This window comes from Anneissia japonica, unplaced genomic scaffold (genome assembly GCF_011630105.1).
Source record: "Anneissia japonica isolate Jap-2015-1 unplaced genomic scaffold, ASM1163010v1 scaffold284709_len978187_cov192, whole genome shotgun sequence".
Taxonomy (NCBI): domain Eukaryota; kingdom Metazoa; phylum Echinodermata; class Crinoidea; order Comatulida; family Comatulidae; genus Anneissia; species Anneissia japonica.
Genome location: NW_022757342.1, coordinates 889723 through 914378, shown reverse-complemented (window position 1 = coordinate 914378; position 24656 = coordinate 889723). Strand labels below are relative to the sequence as shown.

General features: G+C 33.3%; 2 protein-coding genes across 5 annotated transcripts in view; one reads left to right on the top strand and one right to left on the bottom strand.

Moving 5' to 3' along the window:
- The window catches only part of LOC117124694 (transmembrane and coiled-coil domains protein 2-like), a 57330-nt gene extending 55545 nt beyond the window's left edge, over positions 1–1785 (bottom strand). For 2 of the 4 annotated variants that reach the window (XM_033271026.1, XM_033271027.1), the window contains exon 1: positions 1613–1785. The gene's annotated coding sequence lies outside the window, so the exon portion shown is untranslated. The remainder of the gene's footprint in view (positions 1–1612) is intronic. The other 2 variants (XM_033271030.1, XM_033271031.1) reach the window with 1 other exon arrangement.
- Positions 1786–6182: 4397 nt separating this feature from the next.
- Positions 6183–24656, top strand: part of LOC117124696 (ras-related GTP-binding protein C-like) — a 33372-nt gene continuing 14898 nt past the window's right edge. Inside the window, exons 1-5 of the mRNA XM_033271034.1 lie at positions 6183–6315; positions 8982–9133; positions 9764–9858; positions 16216–16349; positions 18360–18559. Of these exons, the coding sequence (XP_033126925.1) occupies positions 6301–6315; positions 8982–9133; positions 9764–9858; positions 16216–16349; positions 18360–18559 (596 nt within the window). The 5' untranslated portion in view covers positions 6183–6300. The remainder of the gene's footprint in view (positions 6316–8981; positions 9134–9763; positions 9859–16215; positions 16350–18359; positions 18560–24656) is intronic.

Below are 24656 nucleotides of genomic sequence, written 5' to 3'. Positions count from 1 at the left end.
TTTATCCTATTCCTTATCACTGTGCGCAGGTGGAACCAAAATGGATATAGTTGGTCACATTGTTGAACTGCCTCGTATTAATGAATTTCATCATATTCCTTATCAATATGTGTGCAATTAGAACCAAAGTGTGTGTGTGTTAAAGCGCCTTTCTTTGCAGATACGAAGCGCTGCACCCGACATGTCTAGAGGCACCTCACAACCCACAAGCAGCTGTGATCATTGCCTAACCCAAGCACAGAACAAATAAACAAATCAAAAGAAGCAGTGGAAAAATCATAAATAAATAATGCAACAATAAATAAAATAAGAATAAACATGGGATAATTAGTTAAAGGTGAGTCTTTATGGTGAAGATCGAATGTGGAAAATTTATGAAGTTCATCTTATTTCTTATCACTGTGTGCAATTAGAACCAAACTGGGAATAGTAGCGCACAATGTTAAACTGCCTTGTATTAATGAAGTTCATTGTTTTTGTTATCACTGTGTGCAATTATAACCAAACTGGGTATAACAGTGTTCACTACCTCGTATATTAAGTTCCATCCTATTCCTTATCAATATGTGCGCAATTAGAACCAAACTGAGTATATTAACAGTGTTAAACTGCCTCGCATTTCTTAAGTTCCTCCAGCTATTCCTAAGTTCCTATCACTGTGCGCAACTTAAACCACCATGTATATAGTAGTGCACAGTGTTAAAAACTGAGACTCCCCAAGCTACCAGTTGACAATCGAATGTGCACTGGAAGGTTATTCCAGATGAGTAGCGCCTCACATGGAAAATTTATGAAGTTCATCCTATTCCTTATCAATATGGGCACAATTAGAACCAAACTGGGTATAGTAGCGCACAGTGTTAAACTGCCTCATATTAAGCGCATCTTATTTCTTATCAACTGTGCGCAATTTGAACCAAACTGGGTATATGTAGCGCACAGTGTAAAATTGAGACTCCCTAAGCTACCAGTTTTAAGAATTCATTTAAATAGACTCTTATTCCAGATGATTTTGAAATTCTGAAATGTTTCTGGCAACCATTTATTTACAAGATGGCCGGCGAAGTAGCAGGACGTCGGGTGTGAGAATAAACAAGATTTTTACTTATAATAGAGGCTTAAAATAGCGTATTTTTACGGTAAATCGACAATATAAAGCCATTTATGCATGTCTATGAATATTCAATAGTAATTTATATAGTAGCTTTTGATTTTGGATGTGGTGTGCAGAGTGCATTAGCGCCGGCCTCTAAGTGTCAGCCCACATTAATTAATAATAAATTAATTTCTGTTGCAGTGTTGTCAATCAGGTGTATTTTTTTTACTACTATTTTACCACCTCCCTGCCTGGAATTCACATTATTTCTAGTTTTCTCATTACCCTGTCTACGACTAAGCCGTTGGTCTGTCAAATTAACCTAGGCCTAGACACAGAAGTACTGTAGCCAAGAAAGTATAGGTAGCCTAGGCTAGGCCTAGGCAGGGCCCGGGCAAAAATTATAACATACAAAGGAAGTTGGCCCTGCCACTTTTCCGGGAATCTTTCCGGTTACTATGGTTGGCCTAGCCTTGAAAAATTGTTTCAAAAAGAGGCTGAGATTAAAAGACTTACGTATGTCGTATTTGGTAGCTCAGACTCCCCTTTTGAAATGCAATATTCTTAACAACAGAAAGCTATTAGTATATTATAATATTGGCAACATTTAACCTCACTTCATTCCTGATCATCAATACTCTAGCGTAGGTGTTGTTGACATAATTTTCCCGACGTTCAAAATTGCAGAGCGCCCCCTGTACAGCGAGAAGAACTGAGAACTTGAAAGTTGAAAGAAACTCGTGCTCCGCACGTTTTCGCCTCCTAGTATAGTTACGCCCAGGGTTGCAATTTGGCCTTTTTGACGGCCAGATTCCTCAAATCTGGCCGTATAAAATTTCGCCTGGCCGTAAAGTTTGCAAAGTCACGCCCAAACTATATTTGGCCGAATTTCTAAAAAGTTAAATTTTCTTTCAATTATAGAATATAACGTGTTTTGGGTATGTTGTTTACAAAAGCATAAATTCTATATTTGATTCTAATCGTCGTACCCTTGTTTACATTGAACGTACTTGCACTAAACACTTAACGATCGAGTTGACGTAAGAGAGTTTATTAAAAGGATTAGCAGTTAGGTCTACATTTAATAATTTAGATTGTTCATATTTTTTATGAAGTATATTATGAAATGTATATTACTTATGAAGTATATTCGTTTAAGCTTTATGACGACATTTTAATGCAAGTGGAGGTTTCTATCTCTGTTGTTTGAGAATTGAATAAAATAAAAAGTTTAATTAAGTTGAATTGCATAGGCACATGTGGTTTTCTTTATGTAGAGCGCCATATAAATGCTCGATGTGATCATTCGAGCCCGATGACACCTCATATTCAATTGGTGTTGCAGAGGCATCTTCGAAGTTAATCTGGAGTTAAGTTGTAGGCCTATATGAGAATCACGAAGAAGATGATTATGATAGCGACAATGATTTATTGTTTTAAGTACTGCAACAGTAACGTTCAGAGGCGAATTTAGAAAGTTTAGATGAAAAGTATTTAGTCTTCATAGGCTTGTGTATTAACACCGGTTTGTGTTGCCTAACTAATGTAATAACTTTCATTCTAATTGAAAGCGAGCCACGGATTTGCCATATAAAGATTCAATAACAGTCCTTAAAATTATTGCTAGAAAATTACTACACTCATGTTATTTAATAAATTTAAATCAATTATAACTAAAGAGCAAATTAAATTTATGTTGTTAAATTAATTATAAGAACAACAGTAAAAGATTAACATTGTTCTGTGTATACTATTTAATTTCTTCAATTTCAAACAAGTGACCGCTGATTTTTGTGTAATTTTTTGTATTTTAAATGAATAGTATATGCCCTCATAAATATATGAGGGATGCTCATTTTCAAGGCTTTGCATGAAATTTCACCGGTCTATATCAGCAGACTTGTGACCCCCCACAATCCATCTCGATCAGGCCTCCGTTCGGCTGATCGCTCATTGCTCGCAGAATACAGAATCAATAATCACTGGGGATCAAGGGCTTTTAAATTTGCAGCTGGAAAAGTCTGGAACCAGCTCCCATTCGACGTTCGAAATTTGACTTCACTCTCAGAATTCAAGTCTGAACTTAAATCTTTTCTTTTTATTTCTCACTTTGAATCATCTCAATAACTGCTTTTCTCCGTCTCTCACAGGCCGGCATTTATTTTTTGGGGCCACTGTCTCGATTACAACTCCTGAGCACCCGGTCGTCTGTGGCAGGGCAAATGTGTTTCCCGTTCCTTTGTTCGAGCCACCTAGGCAGAGGTCCGGGATTGCGTCAGGGTGGTGATGGATGGTGACCCCGAAGAGTAGTTGCATCTTATTTTGCCTATCTTTCCCTTCCTGTCTGGTCCGACACAAATAAATATACGTTAATGAGTAAATAAATAATTAAATTAATTAATTCACATAATAATGCGGAAAATGGCTACATGTACACTCGGCAGGTGGAAAACGGCGCCGCGAGCACCCCTAGGGATGGATACGTGCGCCTAACAAAATGACATTATTAATATTATTATTATTACTATTGTCATCTAATTGGATTAAAATCTGGCAAAATTTTAGGCTAATATATTTTGAAATACCATTCAAAAATAGCCCATTCAAAGATAGATGATCATGAAAAAGCATAGCCTACTGTATGGCTCGTGTCTATAACGACCACTTAGAAAGCCGCGTTTTATCATTCAAATAACAGTATTTAGGTGGCAGTTACTTCAATACGGTACTTTGGGTTATTTAGGTTTTATATATCTCAATAAATGTTTAAGCGAGACTAAGTTATGTTAGGATTTTTATATTGAATCTATTTCATAGTTGTTTTAGTAATCTGTAATGTTTACAGTAATGATTGTGACTTGTCCATTTTTATGGATTGCACTTGTGAATTAAATATTGTTTGAAGGTTTGCATGGCGAAGTAGGCCCAATAATATATATTAATACTTGCGGTAGGCCTACACCGTAGATAGTTCTGAAAAGAACTGTTGTTGGTTAAGAACGTCTCGATGTTTGGATTGAGTTGCTTCAATCGTTTTCAGGCCCTGTATGGTGTTGATTGCTTCTCTTGTGTTTTAGATGTCATTTCGTTATATGTTAGAAGTTTACCGCCAACGTTTGACGCAATTTAGCGTAATGCTGCTATGTCAAATTTTGATGTTTTTAAAAATTAAACAAGAATACATATAGGCCCCTATGTAGAAATGTCTAAATCACCATTGAATATCATAGTCATGGTCTAACATGGTCCCGACAGCGACTTTTTTTTTCCCGTACGAAACATTTACATGAAACTCCACTCGGGCCGTCTCGACTGAATCGACCCGGGCCGAAAATCTCATATTGCAGAATTCAGGTCAAAAAATCATCAACAGATAAAAATGGAAGTGTTATTTGAACTTGAGTTACATACTGTGACAATTTTATTTATTTTTTTAGTTAGATCTGGGTTTTGCATAATTACCTAGGCCTACTAACTACTAAAATATACGCTTTCAGGGAAAAGGAATAGCGCGTTTCTTTATCAAACAGGGTGACAGTTATTTTCAAATTAAGAGAAGAGCTGTGAATAGGCAGCTCTAAAATACTGGATGATAAAGACCTGCCAAAATGGCAGAGCACCAATGAATGTATAAATGAGGCCTAAGCCTAGTTATATAGTAAATAGTATCTGCAGGTTCTTGATTACAAGGCTAGACCAAGTTAATTAATGCCGAAATGATTATTATTTGTTATTATTATTATTATTATGTTACTAAAACCTACCAATTAGGAATAGACAATGGAGAAATTTTACAGAACATTAAAAAAACGACGATAAGGGGAAATAGCACAAAAGATATTCCCTTGGGCTAGTTATTAATTATAGGCCTAGTAAATAGGTTCTTGATTACAAGGCTTGGTCCAAGGTAATAATGCTGAAATGATTATTATTATTTAACATAATTACATTACGATGATAGTTTGGCCAAGTTCAATAACGCTGGAATGGTATATTTTATTTATTATTATTTAATAATATTTTTCTTATGCACTTTATTTTTTAATTCATGCTTCAATTTTTTCCCCTTTTTAAAAAAATTTCAATCAACGTCATGTGAAGCGTGACTGTTGGTGTCAGCCTAGGACCCTAGGACCTAGGCCTAGTTTAGGGAGGGCCTATGGTAGGTAGGACTTTCAGTCTGCTTTTAGGCCTGTAGTTTATTATCTACACTTTATAAAGGGGGGTACTGTTATTTGTGTCCTATATTTACATGAACATAATCATAGCACAACACAACTTCAGTTCGCCATGTTACTTTCTTTATTCCCCTTGCTCAATCCTCACATGTCATAGAGGGCGGTAAACAGAATATTGTAAAGATGAGGTGTGGTATTATTGCCTAACAGGTACCAGCTGCAGTTGTTGTAGATATTATACTAACATTTAATAACATACAAGAATGTCACAGTTAGTTACACACGTACATGCCATAAATCCGTAAGATTTCATAGGCTACCGTAGGTAAACATAGAAAGAGCAATAAAAGTAAAACTTGGTAAAACTCGAGCGTCACGACATTGTGAAGTGTCTGCTCTTGTTCCTCGTATCGAACTCGAATCGAGTCAATCCGAGATGGCCCGAGTGAAGTTTCATGCAAATGTTTCGTACGGGAAAAAAATCGCGTCCCGACAAACGGTAAACCGCAGAAAATTACAACGGGAACAAGACTTGAAAATTGGGGGCAGTAGACAGTATTTACTTATTCTCAGGACCCCAAGAATTGACCATCTAGGCTAACCTGATCAGCTGAAGCAAAGGACTAAGTCTGGTTATATGTAATGTTGAGAGAATTCACATTATAGAGTTGATTTATAGGTTGGCAAACAAAAATGTACATTTTATATAAAAAAAAATACATCATGAACATCTATTGTTATGATCGAGTCAGACCGCACCCGATCAATCATGCAGAGGTGAACCTTCGATGAACTTTCCAATTATCATTTTCTTCTGCATTAGTATATATATTGTTAGTTTAATACCTTGAGTTCAGATAAATTTAAAATGTCCAGCGATAAATGCATAAAATATTAATAAGACAAGTTTATATTTTAATGTATATAAAATATGGATCTTAGCTGATATGATATTAAGTAAAATTTCATATAGTTAAGAAAAATGTCAGCTGATCAAATAATAATAAAGTAGCAGACAGACATCACATGACGACCAAAATGGTAAGTGCTGTAATAAAATATTCAGAACTTTAAAATACCCTCATTATATGTGGTGTTTAAATGAATTAAAATATGTTTTATCAAGGCATGCATTTAAAAACTTGTGTGGATATTCTGTCAAATTTTAACTTTGAACAGCAGCAATAAAGTCTAAATAAGACCTCTCTAAGTTAGGGGGGGCTATAGGCCTAGTTACCCGGCTAGCGAGGCTAGCTAGCCTAGTAGTAGTAGTAGGGTTTAGCGAGGCAATCATGAGTGAGTGACGCTAGCTAGGCTTTGGATGGAGGCGTTCGCTAACTGGCAGTATTGGCAGGCAGGTAAGTCGCTATTTACTAGCTAATAGCTGTAACTCAGACTCAGTCAAAGAACACTGCAGAGCCAGCTTTGGTGACGAACATTTCGAAATGCGGTACTGTATTTGGTGGAGTCTTGTTGAATTTTTTTCAGTTTTATTGATTTGTTTTCTGTTAATTTTAAAGTATGATGAAATTAATAAAAAATTACTGTGAACAAATAAAACTTACAACTTACTGATTGGGTGTGGGCGTAATTGTATAGGCTATTTTTTAAGTTGTACTGCTCAATATGGCATCCACATTCTTATTCAGCCAATGTTGATCCAGTTTTTTCTCAAACATGCTTACTACTACTACATTTACAGAAGTCGCTTCAACAGTGTTGGAATGAAGGTTGTTCCAGGCAGGCCCGTAGCGTGACTTAATTTGTGCGAGGTTTGTTTCAGTGGAAAGTGGTCCTAATTATCTCCAATACTCTAGAGAACATTGTAAATATCTACGAATATAAATTTTTCGTTTTTTAAATGCAGGCCTTCTCCAGTTTTTGGGTGGTTCATCGTAACGTCCCTAACGAACCCAGTTAAACTTATTCACTAGCCTATTTCAACGTGCTAATTATTACATTTAGGCGACGCTTGTTGTAGACTAGCATAGTGTTTCCGGAAATAAATACCATTTTATACACATGCACAGATCGATTCGCCAGCAGCGAGAAAGATGTCACTGCAGCAAAACACTATTGTACCAACGCTGTTCTAATAATATATAGACAATGGGTCGTGCTCATATTATTTGTTATATTTTTATTATTCATTATTTTCACTTGACTCGCATAAATAATTTTGTTCGAAGAACATTTTATGCAGTTGTACTTCGCAGCACTTCACTTGCAATTTGCAATTTCTAGTTTGCTAATTTAATTTGGTGTTTCAATGTGTTCCATATGTGTTTGATCCAATGACCGGGGTAGTAATGTGAAGCGCTTAGAGGCCTTGTAAAGGCATGAAGCGCTATATAAGAACGACATGATGTGTATAAGAGACAGAGCATATTATTATTATTATTATTATTATTATTATTATTATTATTATTATTATTATATGACCACAGTGATGCTAGCAGGATTTATAGAAACAAAGATGGCACTATCAATATTTTTTTATCGCTAATGATTTTAGATGTCTCAACAAGGTTTCCACTTTTCAGGTCATTCTGGTATCTTGTTGAGGTCACCTTATAGTTTATTGATTTTTGTCATTAATAATAAATTAATTAATTAGTATAAAATATAAATTTAATTGAACTTGGTGAAATATATGGACTGTCTGCAAATGTCTTGAAAAATAATTCTGTGTCTGTACAATATACTCAAATGTGAGGTTCTGTACAGTATGTCATACAGATACAAATTTATTATCTATTTCAATTGCTTAGAAGATGTTACTGATATAAAAATATTAAATTAATGAATTTATGACATTTGATTGCAGTATCTTTAAAGAATTAATGATCATTAGGACTTTGAAATATTTGTGTGTTTTTAGTACAATTTCTGTTTCATTTTTTTTGTCAGTGTTGAAAAAGAGGATTGTAGGCTGCAAATAAAGATTAAAAATTATTATAAAATAGAATAACGCTAGAATAAGTAATTATTAATATCATATTGGTCGTAACAACTGAAATATTTCTTGTTAAACTAGTCTTACCATTAACTAGTGAAGTGTGTGTAGGCCAGTGAAAAAGGAGAGATTTGGGTTTTTTAGGTGATGCTAAAATTGCTTCGGTGTTTGCGCTTTTCTTGCTGCTAAGGAAGCTGAATGCTAATCAATAAAAGTAATCAGATAAAGTAAACAAATGAAAGCATGGATTCGAGTACAGTAGTCTAGTACCCAACTTGTTTGTCGCCCTCTTTCAACTGCAGCTGCCAGACAAAGCTTATCCAGGCATACAGTAGGCTAGTGTAACAGTTAAGCTTGGTATGTTTTAATAAAAACCATTATGAGTAATCTCTACCATCTTCTCGCGTAGGAATTGCAAATAATTGATTTACAATTGCAGGTATAAAGCATTATTTTCACACAGGTGTTAGGGTTACTTGAAAGGAGGGTCACATTTCTACCAGAAAAGGCTTTACACTAAGCCAACACTCTACCCTGACCATGTAATGACAACCCGGCGGGTTGGTTCATGTGGTTGTCATGTAAAAGAACAAATTCAAGCCTGCAGTAAATGTGTGGGGATAAAATAATGATATGAGATATTATCATTATTTTTTTATTATTATTGTTAAATTGTTATTTTTATTGTTTTAATGTAATTTGGGAGAATTACCAGATAGAATTACTAATTATTTTGACATATATTGTTTAGGCGGAAGAAGATGAAGTAACATTCATGGCAGGCAGCTACGGTAGCTCTTTTCCAAAAGATTTTGCATATGGACCACCTGATGAAGCCGACGGGGATACTGGACACTCGATCCCAGACTCCAAACCCAGAATACTTCTGATGGGGTTAAGACGGTAATAGAGTTGGAAGCCCATGTTTCAATATCAGACTCTTTCACAGTCTGATTTTATAGAAAATTTCTTATGAAACATTTAAATCGATCAATAGAAAAACAAGTGAAAAACCCCCCCAAAAAATTTCATTGTTTATATTTATTGCTTTCTCTCATTTATAATGGAAACCAGGGGATAGCTCTGTAAGCTCATATAGAGTGCTTGTTTCTATAGAGTTTCTGAACATAACATAAAAGCCAGCTAAGGAACATTTGGCTTTTTCTCTTTTATACTGTAATTCTTTTGAGGTCCCTTAGATTTGTGGGATACCATCATTCTAATTTAAAGCTCCCTGGTTAATGTTTGTTTTGTTAGCATAAAACCCAAAACAGAAATAGTGATATCTATTCTTAACAATTTGTTACAATGCCTGTCTGAAATCATGGCACATAATAACAAAATCCATCAGTTTACAGGGATTGTGTGCTAATACTAACTCACAAGCCAGTTGTATTTAATTAACAGATCAAAATATTACAATGACACTTATTTATTGCAGTTAATATCATGAGTGTCACTGTGATAAATTAAAAATTACAATTAATTTATTCAAGAAAATAATTATTTTTTCAATTTTTCTCAATATTTCAGGAGTGGAAAGTCTTCAATACAGAAAGTGGTGTTCCACAAGATGTCTCCTAATGAAACACTTTTCCTGGAGAGCACAAATAAAATTGTCAAAGATGGTAATCATTTTGTTATTTCATTATTTACATTTTAAGGGGTGGATCCAGAATCAATCAATCAATCAAAGTAACATTTATTTTCTTTAAGTTGAAAAATAAAAGTACAATGTAAAGTAAGGTAAATTATTTGAAGAATTTTTGAAACAAGTGGGCACCAATTTTATATAGGCCTAGATGAAATATAATTATACAGATCCAAATATATCCAAATGGTATGATTCATGTTCAGTATATGCTGTTACAAAATATTGTAACATTTAGTATTTGTATGTCATTTTGTGTCTTTTTCCGTTAGAAAAAAACTAGATGGTGGTGGCAAAATCAGGGAGGGGGAACATGCCCTTCATACCCCTTCCCTAAATCTGCCCCTGATTTCACAAGTTCAAGTATTAAATTCACATTAGGGAGGTTTTCAAGGAAAAAGATAACTAAAAACTATGTTGAGTTAATCCCCATCATTACCTGTCACTGTGCGGCACAGGTGGGCAAAGTGCGGCCCGCAAGCCAAATTTGGCCTGACAGCGATTTTTTTGTGGCCCGTTAAAGTGAATTATAAACCCTATATGTGCGGCCCGCCAAGCAACATTGGCAAGAAAACACCATGCTTTTTTCGGCCTGACACCGATCATATGTAAAAAGTAACATTAAATTTAAGAATAAAGTGGTGGAAAAGCAGTGCTTGGGGGTTTTGGAAGCTCACTAGAAACATCTAAGTTTGGGTGCGGCCCCCGGTGTTAAATCAAACATGCACTTTGGCTCTCCGACCGTATTTTAGGCCAATCCCTGCTGTACAGCATACGTGTGTGTACATCTAAGGAGCATCATACGCATATTTACCAACTTACAATTCAGGTTGAGTAAATGTGTACTGCAATCATAATGGTAACGTTAATAATGATACTAATTTTGAAGAAATTATGAAATGAATCTATCGTCAAGTAGTATACATCAGAATTCAAAATGCCTTTCTCAGTGAGATTATAGGCAAGACTCATTTGACTCATTTGACCTTTCCCATGTGTCAATCAAACTTAACAAATGACCAATCAGAACAGGGGCAATGTGTACTAATATTGACGCTGTTTATTTTTTTGGTTTTTTTTGGAACCTTTAATAGCAACAATATCCAAGTGGTTGGACTTAGTGGTACAGTCTATTCATGTTCTTCATCTTTAAACTTAATTGAAATAATAAACCCAGGCTCCAAAGGAAAGCAAAATTTTAATATGTTGTACAACTGATTTTTCTGAGCATAATTGAGGAAAAACTTCGGAATGGTTAAATGTGATACAGATTTTTTAATATTTAAAAACTGAGGATAAAGGGGCGTAACCACATTTGATTTCTCTCTGGAGTCTAGCTTAACTTTGCTTTATGGTTACAAAATATTATTAGCTTTTTGCAGCTAAATTGCAAATGATATATCAACGCTATGTAATTGCTCCAAATCGCATACAGTATTTAACAAAATTTAATGATAAATTGATTAGTAAACTAGACTAATCAACTAACCAAGAATTTATAGGGTAAGCTTGTATTTCCCTTGAAACAATGCTTGTGGAGCCTTCGTTTCTAATTACCAAAAGGCAGTGATCATATATCAGCTTTATTTTGGCTTTGAAAATTTAGAATACAATAGCACAGGAACACAATTAGTAAACCCTTTGGCAAGATTGCGTAAATGTTATAAAAAGCAGTCAACATGGCTCCTCTCGAAACAGAAAAAAGTACAAATAAAAATTAAGACACATTTGGAAAAATGAGCAAAGTATTGATAATGGATGTTTTTATAGGTGTGAGATTTTATAACAAGTTTGATTTTTTTTTTTGCGCTTTGAACTTGAATTAACTGTTAATATATTGGCAATATCTTTAAATATTTAGTGCTGATTTAACTGGTGAGATAGAAGATGTGACTTATACCTGTTAAAGTTTGGCGTGATCTAATTATTGTTTATAACACTTAAACTTACAATGAGGATATCAACCTTTTATTAATGGCCATTTGAAGTTTATCATCTTGACTGACCCAGTTAACTTGCAATTTAGTTTTGTTGATTTCCTTACTTTTTACTGAAACATTCCATTATTTAATTACCAGGCACTTTAGATTTAAATTATATATAATTATATATATATATATATATATCCATATATATATATATATTATATAATTTAAAAGTGCCTGGTAACTTAAATATACAAAGGAACATTCCCATGTAGATATTTTTCTTTTTTTTTTTCTTTTTTTACCTCAATACACATTCTCAATTTTATTCATTAGTTTTTTTAAATTCTCCACTTTGCCATAAAAAGATAGATACGTTCAAAATACTTGAGCTGCAGTCTTCCCAGAATTGCTTGCAGAGAACATTGATGGATTGAGTGTGTGTATAAAAGCTATTGTTATAACGCTTACTATCCACTGGATCAATGGAAGCATGCCAGCACCACATTAAAGAAACAGAATTCAATGCTCTTGCTATATCTTGAGCCTAATATTGCAGATTTCACAACCAATAACACAATGTGAGATTGTGCTATTAAGTTTAAGTTTAGTGATTCAGGGGTTTAGGGATTAAAACTAACATAAACAACATGATAAATTTGTGTCCAGCAACTAACGTGTTAGTCATAAAAGTACATTAAATATATAGATGCAACATATAAAAATGCACACTACAGCCATTATTTACATTTTTATGTCACATGTCACAAGGCCTTAAAGCAACTTTAAGTCAACTTAAAAAAAACTGACAGAAACGACCCTCCTAAATCATTTTGATGCCAAAACACTGGCAGCCGCAAAGCCTGTCTAAATCGTGTTGAGGTTAAATGTCAATGCCAGTGGGGTATGGACGGGCAGTGCAGCCCTTGCAAAGTACAGGGGCTCAGGGCTATTTAGGGGCCCATTCATAAATAGGCCTAAAGATAATTTCCAACTTAATAGTTATGAAGAAAAAATGGCTATTGGGCCCCTTAAAAGTATTTAGGTTTTTAGAGGAGTAATTATTGATTACTGTGTTCCTTTCAATTGTTTAAGTTTCTTAAATTTAGAACTAGCTTCTGAGACCAAATAGGTCCTCTTGAAATAGTTACAAATATTTATCATTATTCTGAAAATGTAAATACGTCAGAGTTTTTTGGGATTCGCCTAACCCACTGGCTCGGGGAAAATTAACGTGATCCAGCAAACCCCCCCCCCCAACCCACTAGCCATAACTCAGGCCTACAGCTCTCAGTTGGCGCATCGCATCAAAGAACTTGGCAATTAATATTGCACTAGTGCCCGTTCTTACCTAGCTACGCCGCTGGTCAATGCCAAAACACTGTCAGCCGGAAAGGCCCACCCAAATTATGTTGACCTTAATTGACCTTTCCACTAAGCCCGCCCCATGGACATTGTTACTAAGGTCCCACAAACAACAACATTTTGTAGAAGAAAACATGGCTGACTGTGCAGTCGCAGGCACATATAGTAGGTGTTAGGCATTCCCGACAATACCTGTTTTACATTCTGCCAAGTCATAAAAATATATCAGAAAGTGCCTAAAAAGGGGTCTAAATTACTATTTGCAAGTATACATTCATATAATTAAAATAAATGACACTAAAGTTGATGGAAAATGCTGGCTATTGATAGTTTCACATCGAGATTCCTGCATAAAATCTCATTGATTCTTCTTGTTCTTGCAAATCTGCGTAAGGCCACACTAACTTTCGACTTTCGACGCTGCATTAAAATTGTAACATTTGTGTGCCATTCAGCTCGTGGTGGGTGACCTAAACGTAATCTACCGTAAACAGAATTAAAATCAAAACAAAAAGGCATAAAACTACGTTATTTCTTTTCTAAAGTTATCTACCGCTATCTAGCCATATTTACAGGAAAAAACCTTTTGTAAATTGCAAGTGTACATGTTTCCAAGTTATATGGCTTTTTTTAACGATATATTTTGATTAATGTTGTGGAATTGGAGAACGTTTTTATGATCTCTAATGAGAACAATTTATACCATCAATACTCCAATCAATGATTATTTGATGAGGACAATTTATAAATATATGTTCTAATCAAATAATCATTAGAAACAGGTGAATTTATTCAACATTAATTTCTATTTATTTGAAGAGTGACACAAAAGGTAATAAACGCTTGAAATAAATATTCTAAATTTATATCACTACGTGACTCCGGTAAATGCAAATTTAATGCCCTGCCTGAGTAATAGTCTTTACTTTTAAATATATATATATATATATATATATATATATATATATATGCTGACAGCATAAGAAATACCCAATTTTCAATAGAATACAAAAGCAATAATTATTATAATATTAGTAATGAATGTGATTTACTATGAACCAGTTGGTACTCAATGTATGGAACACACGTCAATTGGGGGGGGGGGGGGGGAAACTAAACAAGGGGAATTATTTTATAACTGGCTTCTGAAGAAGTCCCAGCATCATCAAATACTTTTGTCAATTCAGGGTGTACAAACTACAGAATACAAAAAATAACTGCTTTTTTCTGAAACTTTGGAACAACCTAGGTGATTTCATCGCCACATATTATTTTTAAAAAATTACAAAAAAAACAAAAGAAGCAAAAATGCACTCTGATCTTCATGAAATAGCACTATATAAATGATGTAATGCTATATAAATGATGTAATTTAAAAAAATGAATATTTAATTTTTTAATGAACTAGTGACCAGCCAGTTGGCCTTTTTGTAATGTCAATCAAATTTGACAACTGACCAATCATAACAGGCTAAGAAATTTCCACATGTTCCATGACGTGTTGAAACTTGAAAGTTTATTTAGTTATTTAAAATGAGAAATTTTATTGTTACTTTCGAGGGCTTTTTTTAAATTATTTTTCAAAGTGGTATATATAAATCCATCCATGAGAAACATAAAATTCACAATTTATAGCAGTTGAACAGCTGAAATATATTTTATATTGCCACCGAAATATTCCCATTAAAAGTGACAGCTATTTTCAATGATGGACAATGTGGCTAATTTATGTATATATGGTTGATCGCAATATGTAAGAATATATTGTCAATTTATGCAGTGTACTGTGAAATTTATTTGTATCTTTTTTCTTTATTTAGGCCCTACTGTACTCTTGTAAAGTGATGCCATTTTGATGGAATTGCTTATTAAATAAAATCATTTTATTTTCATTATATTGATATTTCCTAATGAGGTATTATTTAACGTTAATTTGAAATGGAATAGGCCACATATCAATATCAGGTTTCATGTCTCTGTTGCTTCATCCGAAATGTTAGTAATTAATTACTTTGAAATTATGTTTACAAAAATTCACGCCAAAATTTCTATTAAAAGTAGGTCGTATATATCCATTCTTTGTGAGAGTATCCATCAAGAAATTGTGTTTTTAAGCTATGGTGTAGTCAAATACTCACAAAAAGAGAAGACTAGAAAAAAATACTTTGTCATATTAGAATGTGTGACTGTGAGGAGTGAGCCCTCACTGTAGTTTGGATTGAAAATGCAGTAATAGCATGTAATGTACATTGATCACCACTGTTGAAAACTGTAGTCCTGGGTTTTAATCTCTGTGACACCAGGATTTCTTTGGGGTAATGACATTAATGCTGGGATTAGATTGGATTTATTAGTTTATAAAGTATCATTCATTCTGTAATTGGCGAGTAGTGTTTACTGTCGGATGTGAAAATAAAAGTGTATCTTCCATCTATCCACCTAATCATTTATGCCATGCTATTACCAACGGATTCATAGCACCGAGTGTCAAATTCAATGTAAAAACAAAAGCGAAAGTGATTGTAGATCCCTTTCTGATTTATGCAGTCAAAAAAAACTCGTTATACTAAATATGGTTGGCCGTTGACTCCAAGAAAAGAGCTCATCCATCTTCATACTGAATATATTCCAGAAACAAATAAATGAAGGCTTGAAATCTATATGTTATAGAATTCATTTTATTTACCAATTTTAATTATTTGTATTTTTTTTTATTGATATGGATTGTAATAATAATAATAATAATAATACAGGAACTTGTACCGCGCCGTATTGTATTGTATTGTATTTCTGTATTGATAATATTATCGCAGGACTTACCATCAATTCTCTGTGCATTTGGACTGTGGTTTCTTAGTGCATAGAAACGATTTCGTAGTATGCACTTTAAAAAGTGTATCACCAAGACCATTACCTCTTTTGAGAGGCTTTTAAGATAATATTAAGATATTAGTAATAAGATAATACATTGATTTATTGTTGCAGTGATTAATATTAACCGATTAGTTAATTCATATGTATTGTATATTTCTTTCTCATTACAGATATCAGTAACAGTTCATTTGTGCAGTTTGAAATTTGGGATTTTCCCGGACAGATTGATTTCTTTGACCCAACGTTTGATTCAGAAACAATATTTGGTGGCTGTGGGGCCCTAGTATTTGTCATCGATGCTCAGGTAAAAATAGATTTTTTTTTTGTGTTAGAAAAGTGTTAGTTAAGTATTTAATATATTTCCTCAGAGTTATTGAGAGTTTAGCATAAGTTATGAAGTGACATTTATCATTATTATAAATATCATTTATGATTATTAATAATAATATTTTTAAATGCTGTGTAGAATAGGTTAGTGCCCTACCAAATATTCTCTTTTTTCTTACTTATAATTGGGTACATTTCTCTAATGATATAGCTCTGGCTAGATGAACTACCCTCACAAATGATTAAAATAACATAAGGATGTTGTTATATATTTTTTTAAACATTCCTCCTTATGACTTAATGACTAATACGTAAGTATTTACGTTGATCATCTAATGACGATTTTTAATTTTTAACGTACGGTTATTCTAATCTTGACCAAACCAATTGATATTAGGCTAATTGAATATAAATGAAAAAAGAAACAGAATTTTTCTTCTTTAGATACTACCTAGTTAGGTTTAAAATAAAGACGTAAACAAAGTAATCAAGAGCAAGAGATTTTAAGAATGATTTATTTCGGATGTTATCTGGAAATGTAAAGTAGATTAAGTAGGTTATTCTGTACAAAAGCTTATGCCGACAGCGTTCAAATTAAAGATTATATTGTTATTTAATTTTAAGACTTTAAGCGGCTAGGAACAATTTTCAGAATCCAGTTAATACCTCAAAGCTGTGTAACAAGAAGCTAGATGTAAATTTCAATTCATCTTCTAATCCTTCTTTTGATATTAAATTCAATTTAAATGATTGTCTTTCTTTAAAGGCATGGCCTGCATACATGTCTTGAGGCATGTACAGTAACATATCAATATCATTGCTTGTTTCTGTCATACAAGACAATTGTTAGGCCCCATAGAGTCTGAGGCTGTAAGGTACTTTTCCTCTTTTAACAGATTTCGTCTTGCAGGAGGCTAAATGTTAAGCGCCCACGTAATCAGTCTGCATAAAAAGCAATCTGTATGAAGAAAAATTGAGAAAATTAAGGCAAATTAATGAGGCTTTATCTGCATTATTAAGCTTTATGTGAAAAATACCTATAATTTGCCCAAATATGGGTATGTTATGACATCATCATGCCTGAATATGGATGTGATATGACACCATCATGCCCGTATATGGGCAGTTCCCACAAACAAATACAAATAAAACAAGTGTTGATAGAGCTCAAGACAAATCTTTACGTATTAGTACAAGCTGTGTTGAAGTCAACAAACTTTTATTTTTAAAGGTTATTTCCTTGCTCTGAATATTTAAGTAAGTAACTAACTGAATATTAATTAGAACAAAGACAGTATATGCCAATTAACAATGGCATAAATAATACCGAATTTGTTTACATAAACCCTTAATTAGCTTGTAATTTATTGCGAATTAGTAGTACTGTACTTTATTGCAGCAGTAGTTCATTAGTGTTTAGTACTAAATCATTTTCAAAGACCCATGGACATGAAACTGTATCCTCGTACTGTAAGTAATCAATGAAAACCCTACTACACTTTCTCAGTGAAAAACAGACCTCAAATGTCTAGCAAAGTTCACATGATAACGTGGTAAGCTTATCTTTCACTTATAATAATAATAATTGTCAACTTATATAGCGCATATTGTAGGGACCTTTATGCGCTTACATTATTACCCCCGGATCACTGGATCAAGCACATATGGAACACACACACTCAAGCCCCATGGGGGAATTCCATATTCCCCCATTTTTGAACCTACCATGTTTGAACCTACCAGGTACCCACTTGTACTCCGATGCACCAACCACTTCTACTTATGGCATTTATCTTCACCACCATCGTATCAAATTTACAAAATTTTAGCTTTGTAAATCTATTTTAGGTTTGTACTCTATTTAGTCGTGATGACAAATCTCGGTATTGAAATGTCAGAAGAGATATCCCTGTTTATATTTAGTACGTTTTCTTTTTCTGTCTGGTATTCTTATTGTTGGATACAATATTTCATTTCTTTATATTAGGATGATTACATGGACGCACTTGCCAGACTCCATATGACGGTCTCAAGAGCCTTTAAGGTTAACCCGAACATCAAGTTTGAAGTCTTCATCCACAAAGTTGACGGGCTATCAGATGATCACAAGATCGATACGCAACGCGATATTCATCAACGTGCTAATGATGACCTCACTGATGCGAGCTTACAGAACATAAACTTAAGGTGAGTTTAGCATCATTTATAGTGACGCTTTATCAGGAGGTGATTGTTGCATTTCATATTTATTTCATATTTGATTTATTGGTGCTTCACACAACAATATATTCATACTCAAATGTTCATATTCAAATGAAACAGAACTTTACGAAATACAATTTTTTTAGGCACAAATATTTTGTCTTGCCCTCAGGACTTTCTCAACATGAATAAGACAACAGTAGAAAATAATTACTGGGTAATTATTTTCTACTGTTTTCTTAACTTACTATGTCAACTGTGTATGATTTTTATCGTATCAATGTCTATATTTACATATATTTCACTGGGAACATACGTGCATCTTATTAATGCCTACTTACACACACAGTATATACATCCTATATTATATTAATTTAGCATTTGAACGAATTTGAAGGAAAATTTTACTTGCGAAAATTGACTTGCCGATCAATTTCACTTGTTCACGCCTGAAAGTCCCAAGCAAATTAGAGGAGTTTCAGAATTGCAATGCTCCTGTATTCTCTACAACCTATTTGACAAATCCTGGATCGGCTCTAAAGAATCTCCTGGTGGGACTTGAATTCCAAAACAGACATTGCTCATAAAGTGTGACATAGAAAAAGTTGATAGAGTATGCCCAGCTTAAGTGCTACTGTATGTTGTGCAGTAGGTTCCAGAAACTGATCAAATTCTGTGTCATGGGCTTAATGATTAATGCTGTAAATATTCACCCACTTAATTTATTAGGTTATTCATGATCTTATAGATTTGTGTGATGTAATGCTTGAATTCATTTATGTCACAATGAATCTAGTATTCTCAAGTAGAAATGTACCCAGGAAATTGAGATCAAACTAGTTTTTATGCACTGGATATACTTTCAGTGGCTTAAATCACTTATTTAAAATATTTGTTATTCTATAATGACTTAAAAATTAATTAAATCTGTGGCGCACTGTAGATGTAATGTAATTTAATGTACAGTAGTTAGATTTATATAGCGCTTTATACCGAAGGTGTGACGAGTTCGTACAGTAATTCTTCTCCCCGTACTCGTCTCGAAAGATGTACTGGGTTCTTTAAAGTGCACATAAGCGAAGTTGTTTACACTGGGCCTACGGTTTATAGTCCTTATTCGAAAAGACTTGTTCCACCACCAGAACCATAGGCGAGCGTGCCATTCGAAACAGCACTGATATTACGGCACCCCTGCCTTACCATTTGGCCATTTGACTTGATGGAGGATTATAACATGTGATGCAGTTTCAAGTACAAATGTAGCCAGCATCAATTCATAACATAGTTTTTTTTTTATTCCTTCAACTTGAATGCTCCACCTCCCATTCGTTCTCATTTATTTCTTTATCTTTATTCATGCCTTTCTTTCATACGATTCAGTTCGCCTATTTATCATGAAATTTTATTGTATTTTTGTAACAAATTTACAAAGGGAATCTTAGCCTCTAAATTACAGCTAACACTTAATTTAGTTTCATGATAATTGTTATCTTTGCTGTTAGTGATTTAATTCTTCGTCACATTTGTCAAAATAATGTCACACAAATTGAGACAGAGCATCAAATATTAGTCGTTTCTGTGTTAATTAGAGATACACTTGACATTAGCTCATCCTCGTCATGGTGATGTTTTATAACGTGAAAGATTTATTCCATACAGAAGTATCGCTGTCTACTTTGGTTTGACATTTTAACCTGAATGCAAGCACAACAAATTCTTTATGGCATTACTATCTAGGTCAGACTAGCCTTTACAGGAAGAGATTATTGTCTATGTAGATGTGATCTGCTTTATCTCTTCGTATTATATACATTGTAGTAGGTCATTCCTATCCTTATAAAGGCCTGTTTGTACTTTAACGATAACAATAAAAAAGCTAAAAAGCGATTGTTTATATAGAAAACAAAAGAAATAAGAGAAGTTTTTACACTAGGATGATTCGATAACGATTTATCGTGTATACAATAACAAAATATTTTAACAAATCAAATCAGATGACGTCATAATCATGGTAAAACGATAAAATCGTTGCTACTACTACGATTTTAATGTCTTTCCAGACACTCAATGCAAGCCCAACTGCAGGATCTCTTTGTATGTTGTCTGTGTGTGCAAGTAGGTACCCGTGAACTCAGTTTCCCTTGCGTGCTAGTGGATAGGGGCATTCAGTACTGTACATGCGTGATGATCGCAATATTCAGCGTTGGCCTTTTTTTTTTATGAATGGTGATTGATAAAACAACATTTAATTAATTGAATTTACGTGAATTTCATGTGAAACACATTTTTTTTTTATTTCGCCTGGGTATTAAAATTGAAAATGTGAAGGGTAAATGGTAAAGCTAAACCATTGCCTACCCTGTGAAATTTTTACTGACAACTCACAGTAATTAATCGTTACAGAAGAATTTATACCACGATTGAAAATTGAAGGTTCTAAAAGAGGCCTGTATTATTTATCCATGTGGTGTTATCTTTAAGCAATGCTCAAGTATTTCTTATGGCAGCGCACAACGCTCAACCTCAACATAGCTGTATTTTTCATATTGAACGAAGACACAGTAGTTTGACAATCAGTTATTAACTAATACTTCAAAAGTAAAGTGTATTTTTTAAAAAATATGATGAGCTATTTTCTTTATCTATATTTTAATACCGTAGTCAACCAAATATACATGTCTTATTCGGAGAAGATGGTGTTAAACTCTAGGGAGAGGCCTAGAAAATACTGCCTGGACAAGACAAATACTGCCTAGACAAGAAAAATAGGCTCAGGCTAGACCTGATTTTATATTTAGGCCAGCATATAACATTGACAGACGTCAATGTACTCTCAAGGTTACATCTTTATTTTGGTGATAGTTTTAATATTGAAGCATCATTAGCGTAGTCCCGATCTTAGCGTATGATCGCGAAATACGATAATTAACATGCGCAGCAGGCTAAGTTGTTGGGTCAGTTCTCTCTACTAAAATGAAAACTGTTTTCAGATTTTGATAAAAATATCATTTATAATTTAAGGACGAGGAAGTGAGAAAAGAAAATGATGTATTATTTGCTTTGCACATTGCATCATTACCCAGATTGTTCACTGGATCGTGGCCCTATTTTCTCTCCTAAAAACATAATGGAGAGTGACTTTTGAGGAGAGCACCTGTTCCTGCAAATTTCCTTACATAGGCCTGCATGATTGACTGCAGTCGGAAATTTAATACAAATATCATTTATGATTTAAGGACGAGAAAATTGAGAAAAAGAAAATGATATATCCCCACTGACTCATTGCTCTTCACATTGCATCATTACTCAGATTGTTCACTGTATTTTCTCTCCTAAAAACATATTGGAGAGTGGCTTTTGAGGAGAGCAACTCTTCCTGCGAATTACCGTACATAAGCCTATGTGATGGACTGCAGTCGGAATATAGCAGTATTTTAGTTGGTTCCTATTATTTTAAAAACTATTTTGACACAACTAATAATTACCACTTCAAAGTATTATAATTATGTCTAATAATTATAATAATAATAATAAATAATATTATTACACTTACTTAATATTAGTACACTTACCATTCATACCAACCAAATATTGTGGTAATATTGCGATAATAATACCGGTACACTTAACATTCATACCAACCAAATATTGTGGTAATATTGCCATAAAATACCAGTACACTTTAATACCATCCATACCAACCAAATATTGTGGTAATATAACGCCTTTCTGTATGAATGGATCACGTATGCTGCAAGAGTCATTGGTTAATAATTTTGGTCATTACAGACTGAGGGAATGCTTTATTGTTTATTGTTTCTAGAAAGCAATTTAGAAAATTTGCTATAAGTATTAAGGAGTAATATTGCGGGAATGTGACCTTCGGGCAGAATGCACCATCTGGAATATTGCAGTAGTATTGAGATAGAACCGAGCTGGCTGATTGATTAATATATCTTTTTTGTATGGGTAGCCGTTAGGGCTAATATACGCTACAGCCTCTATTATACTGACCTCATCGGAGCTTTCAAGATTACGAGAACTTGTTTCAATTGATACTATCATGGGCTTTTTCGTGAATTCTTATGAGGAGTTCCCTGGCCTTAGATTTGTGAGATACCATCATTCTAATTTACAGCTCTTTAGTTGAAGCATAATATAGTATATATAGCTTTCAAGTTTAGTGATTGATTTATAGTTAAATGTTCTATCAATTTTTAATGTAACAATATAAACAGTATTTCAAGTCTTAAATGTGTACATTTAAACAATAAATATTAGATTGTTCATAAAAACAAATTGCACAATAATAACAAATGTAAATAATTTATAATGGAAACCAGGGGATAGCGCTGTCCCAAAGGGCTTGTTTCTATAGAGTTTCTAAACATAACATAAAAGCCAGCTAAGGAACACTTAGCTTTTTCCTGAATTCTTATATCAATCAATCAATCAATCAATTTATTTGGAAATTGCACCTTTGCATCGGTGGCACACACAAAAAGTGGTGCATCCATAAGAAAAACACAGCACGTCTTAAACTAATCTTTATTAAAGAGCTACAGTAGAAAATACATTTGAACAAAATTTTCGGTCTTAAATTAATACACAGAAATTATTCAATCAGAACCTAAAAAATTAAGCAAATTTAGCACTACAAGAAATTTACTCATAAAAATACAAATATACTAATCTTACAGGCATTAAAGAGCTACGGTAGAAAATACATTTGAACAAAATTTTCGGCCTTAAATTAATACATAGAACATATTCAATCAGAACCTTAAAAAAAATTAAGCAAATTTAGCACTACGAGAAATTTACTCATAAAAATACAAATATACACATACATACACATAAAACATACATAAACAAATATATAATTATATACATATATATATATATACATATATATACATAACATACATACATATACATATATACATATACATATATACACATATACATATTATACATACACACACACATATACACACACATGTACCTACCTATACACCCATACACACATACCAAAAAAAAAAAATTAAAAAAAATAAAAAAATACATACATATACACATATACATATTATACATACACACACACATACACATATATACACACAAACATATACACCCATACATATACACGACTTAAAAAGGGAAAAAAAATATACATATATATATATATACACATATACACTTATACTGTAATTCTTATGAGGTCCCTTATAGGTTTGTGAGATACCATCATTCTAATTTAAGGCTCCCTGTTTGAAGCATAGTATACCTGTAGTATGTAAAAGTTTTCAAGTACAAGTGATTTATCCCCAAAACTTAGAAATACCGGGTTGGTGTCCGACAGGGGATAGTTTCACTGGTAGTTAAGATATTATGTTTTTGTTGTTTTCTTCAATTCATTTTGTTTTCAGTAATATTTTCTTTTATAATTATGTACGGCCTTGCACGGCCTTGATGAAAAACACCCATGGGTTATTCAAGTGTCTCCGTGTTTAAATAAAGTATATTATTATTATTATAATACTTAAAAATTTGCTAGGTACAAATACGTAATAATGAGTAATAATTTGTTGGCTCACTCTTTAAAAACAGAGGAACACTCTCACACAGGAAAAGTTACAAGTAAAATTGTAAAAAAAAAAGAGAGATAATAGTAATGAAATAAAAAATCCAAATGCAATAAAAATAATATACTAAAGTATAAAATCTTTAAAAAAATTGTTCTTTTTAATATTGATTTTTTAAGAAATTGTATTGCTTTGAAGTAATCACTGTAGTAAAGTACTGTATACTGTAATAAGAGGAGAGAAAAACATTTCCACAAACTATTATCACTGTCAGTAATTGCATTTTGTAACAGGATGATTTGGTAAGCAATCTAGCTTGTAATCACTCCATATAGTATGGATAAGTATTTGGGTGGTGGATTTGAATTAGGTAATTCTGATTATTGTTGTGTCATTAAACTAGAAAGATGACTTCAGCATAGGAAGGTGTATCAGTAATAATTTATCTAAGTTGAAGTTAACACATTTAATGTAGGATATTCTGATCAGATCATATT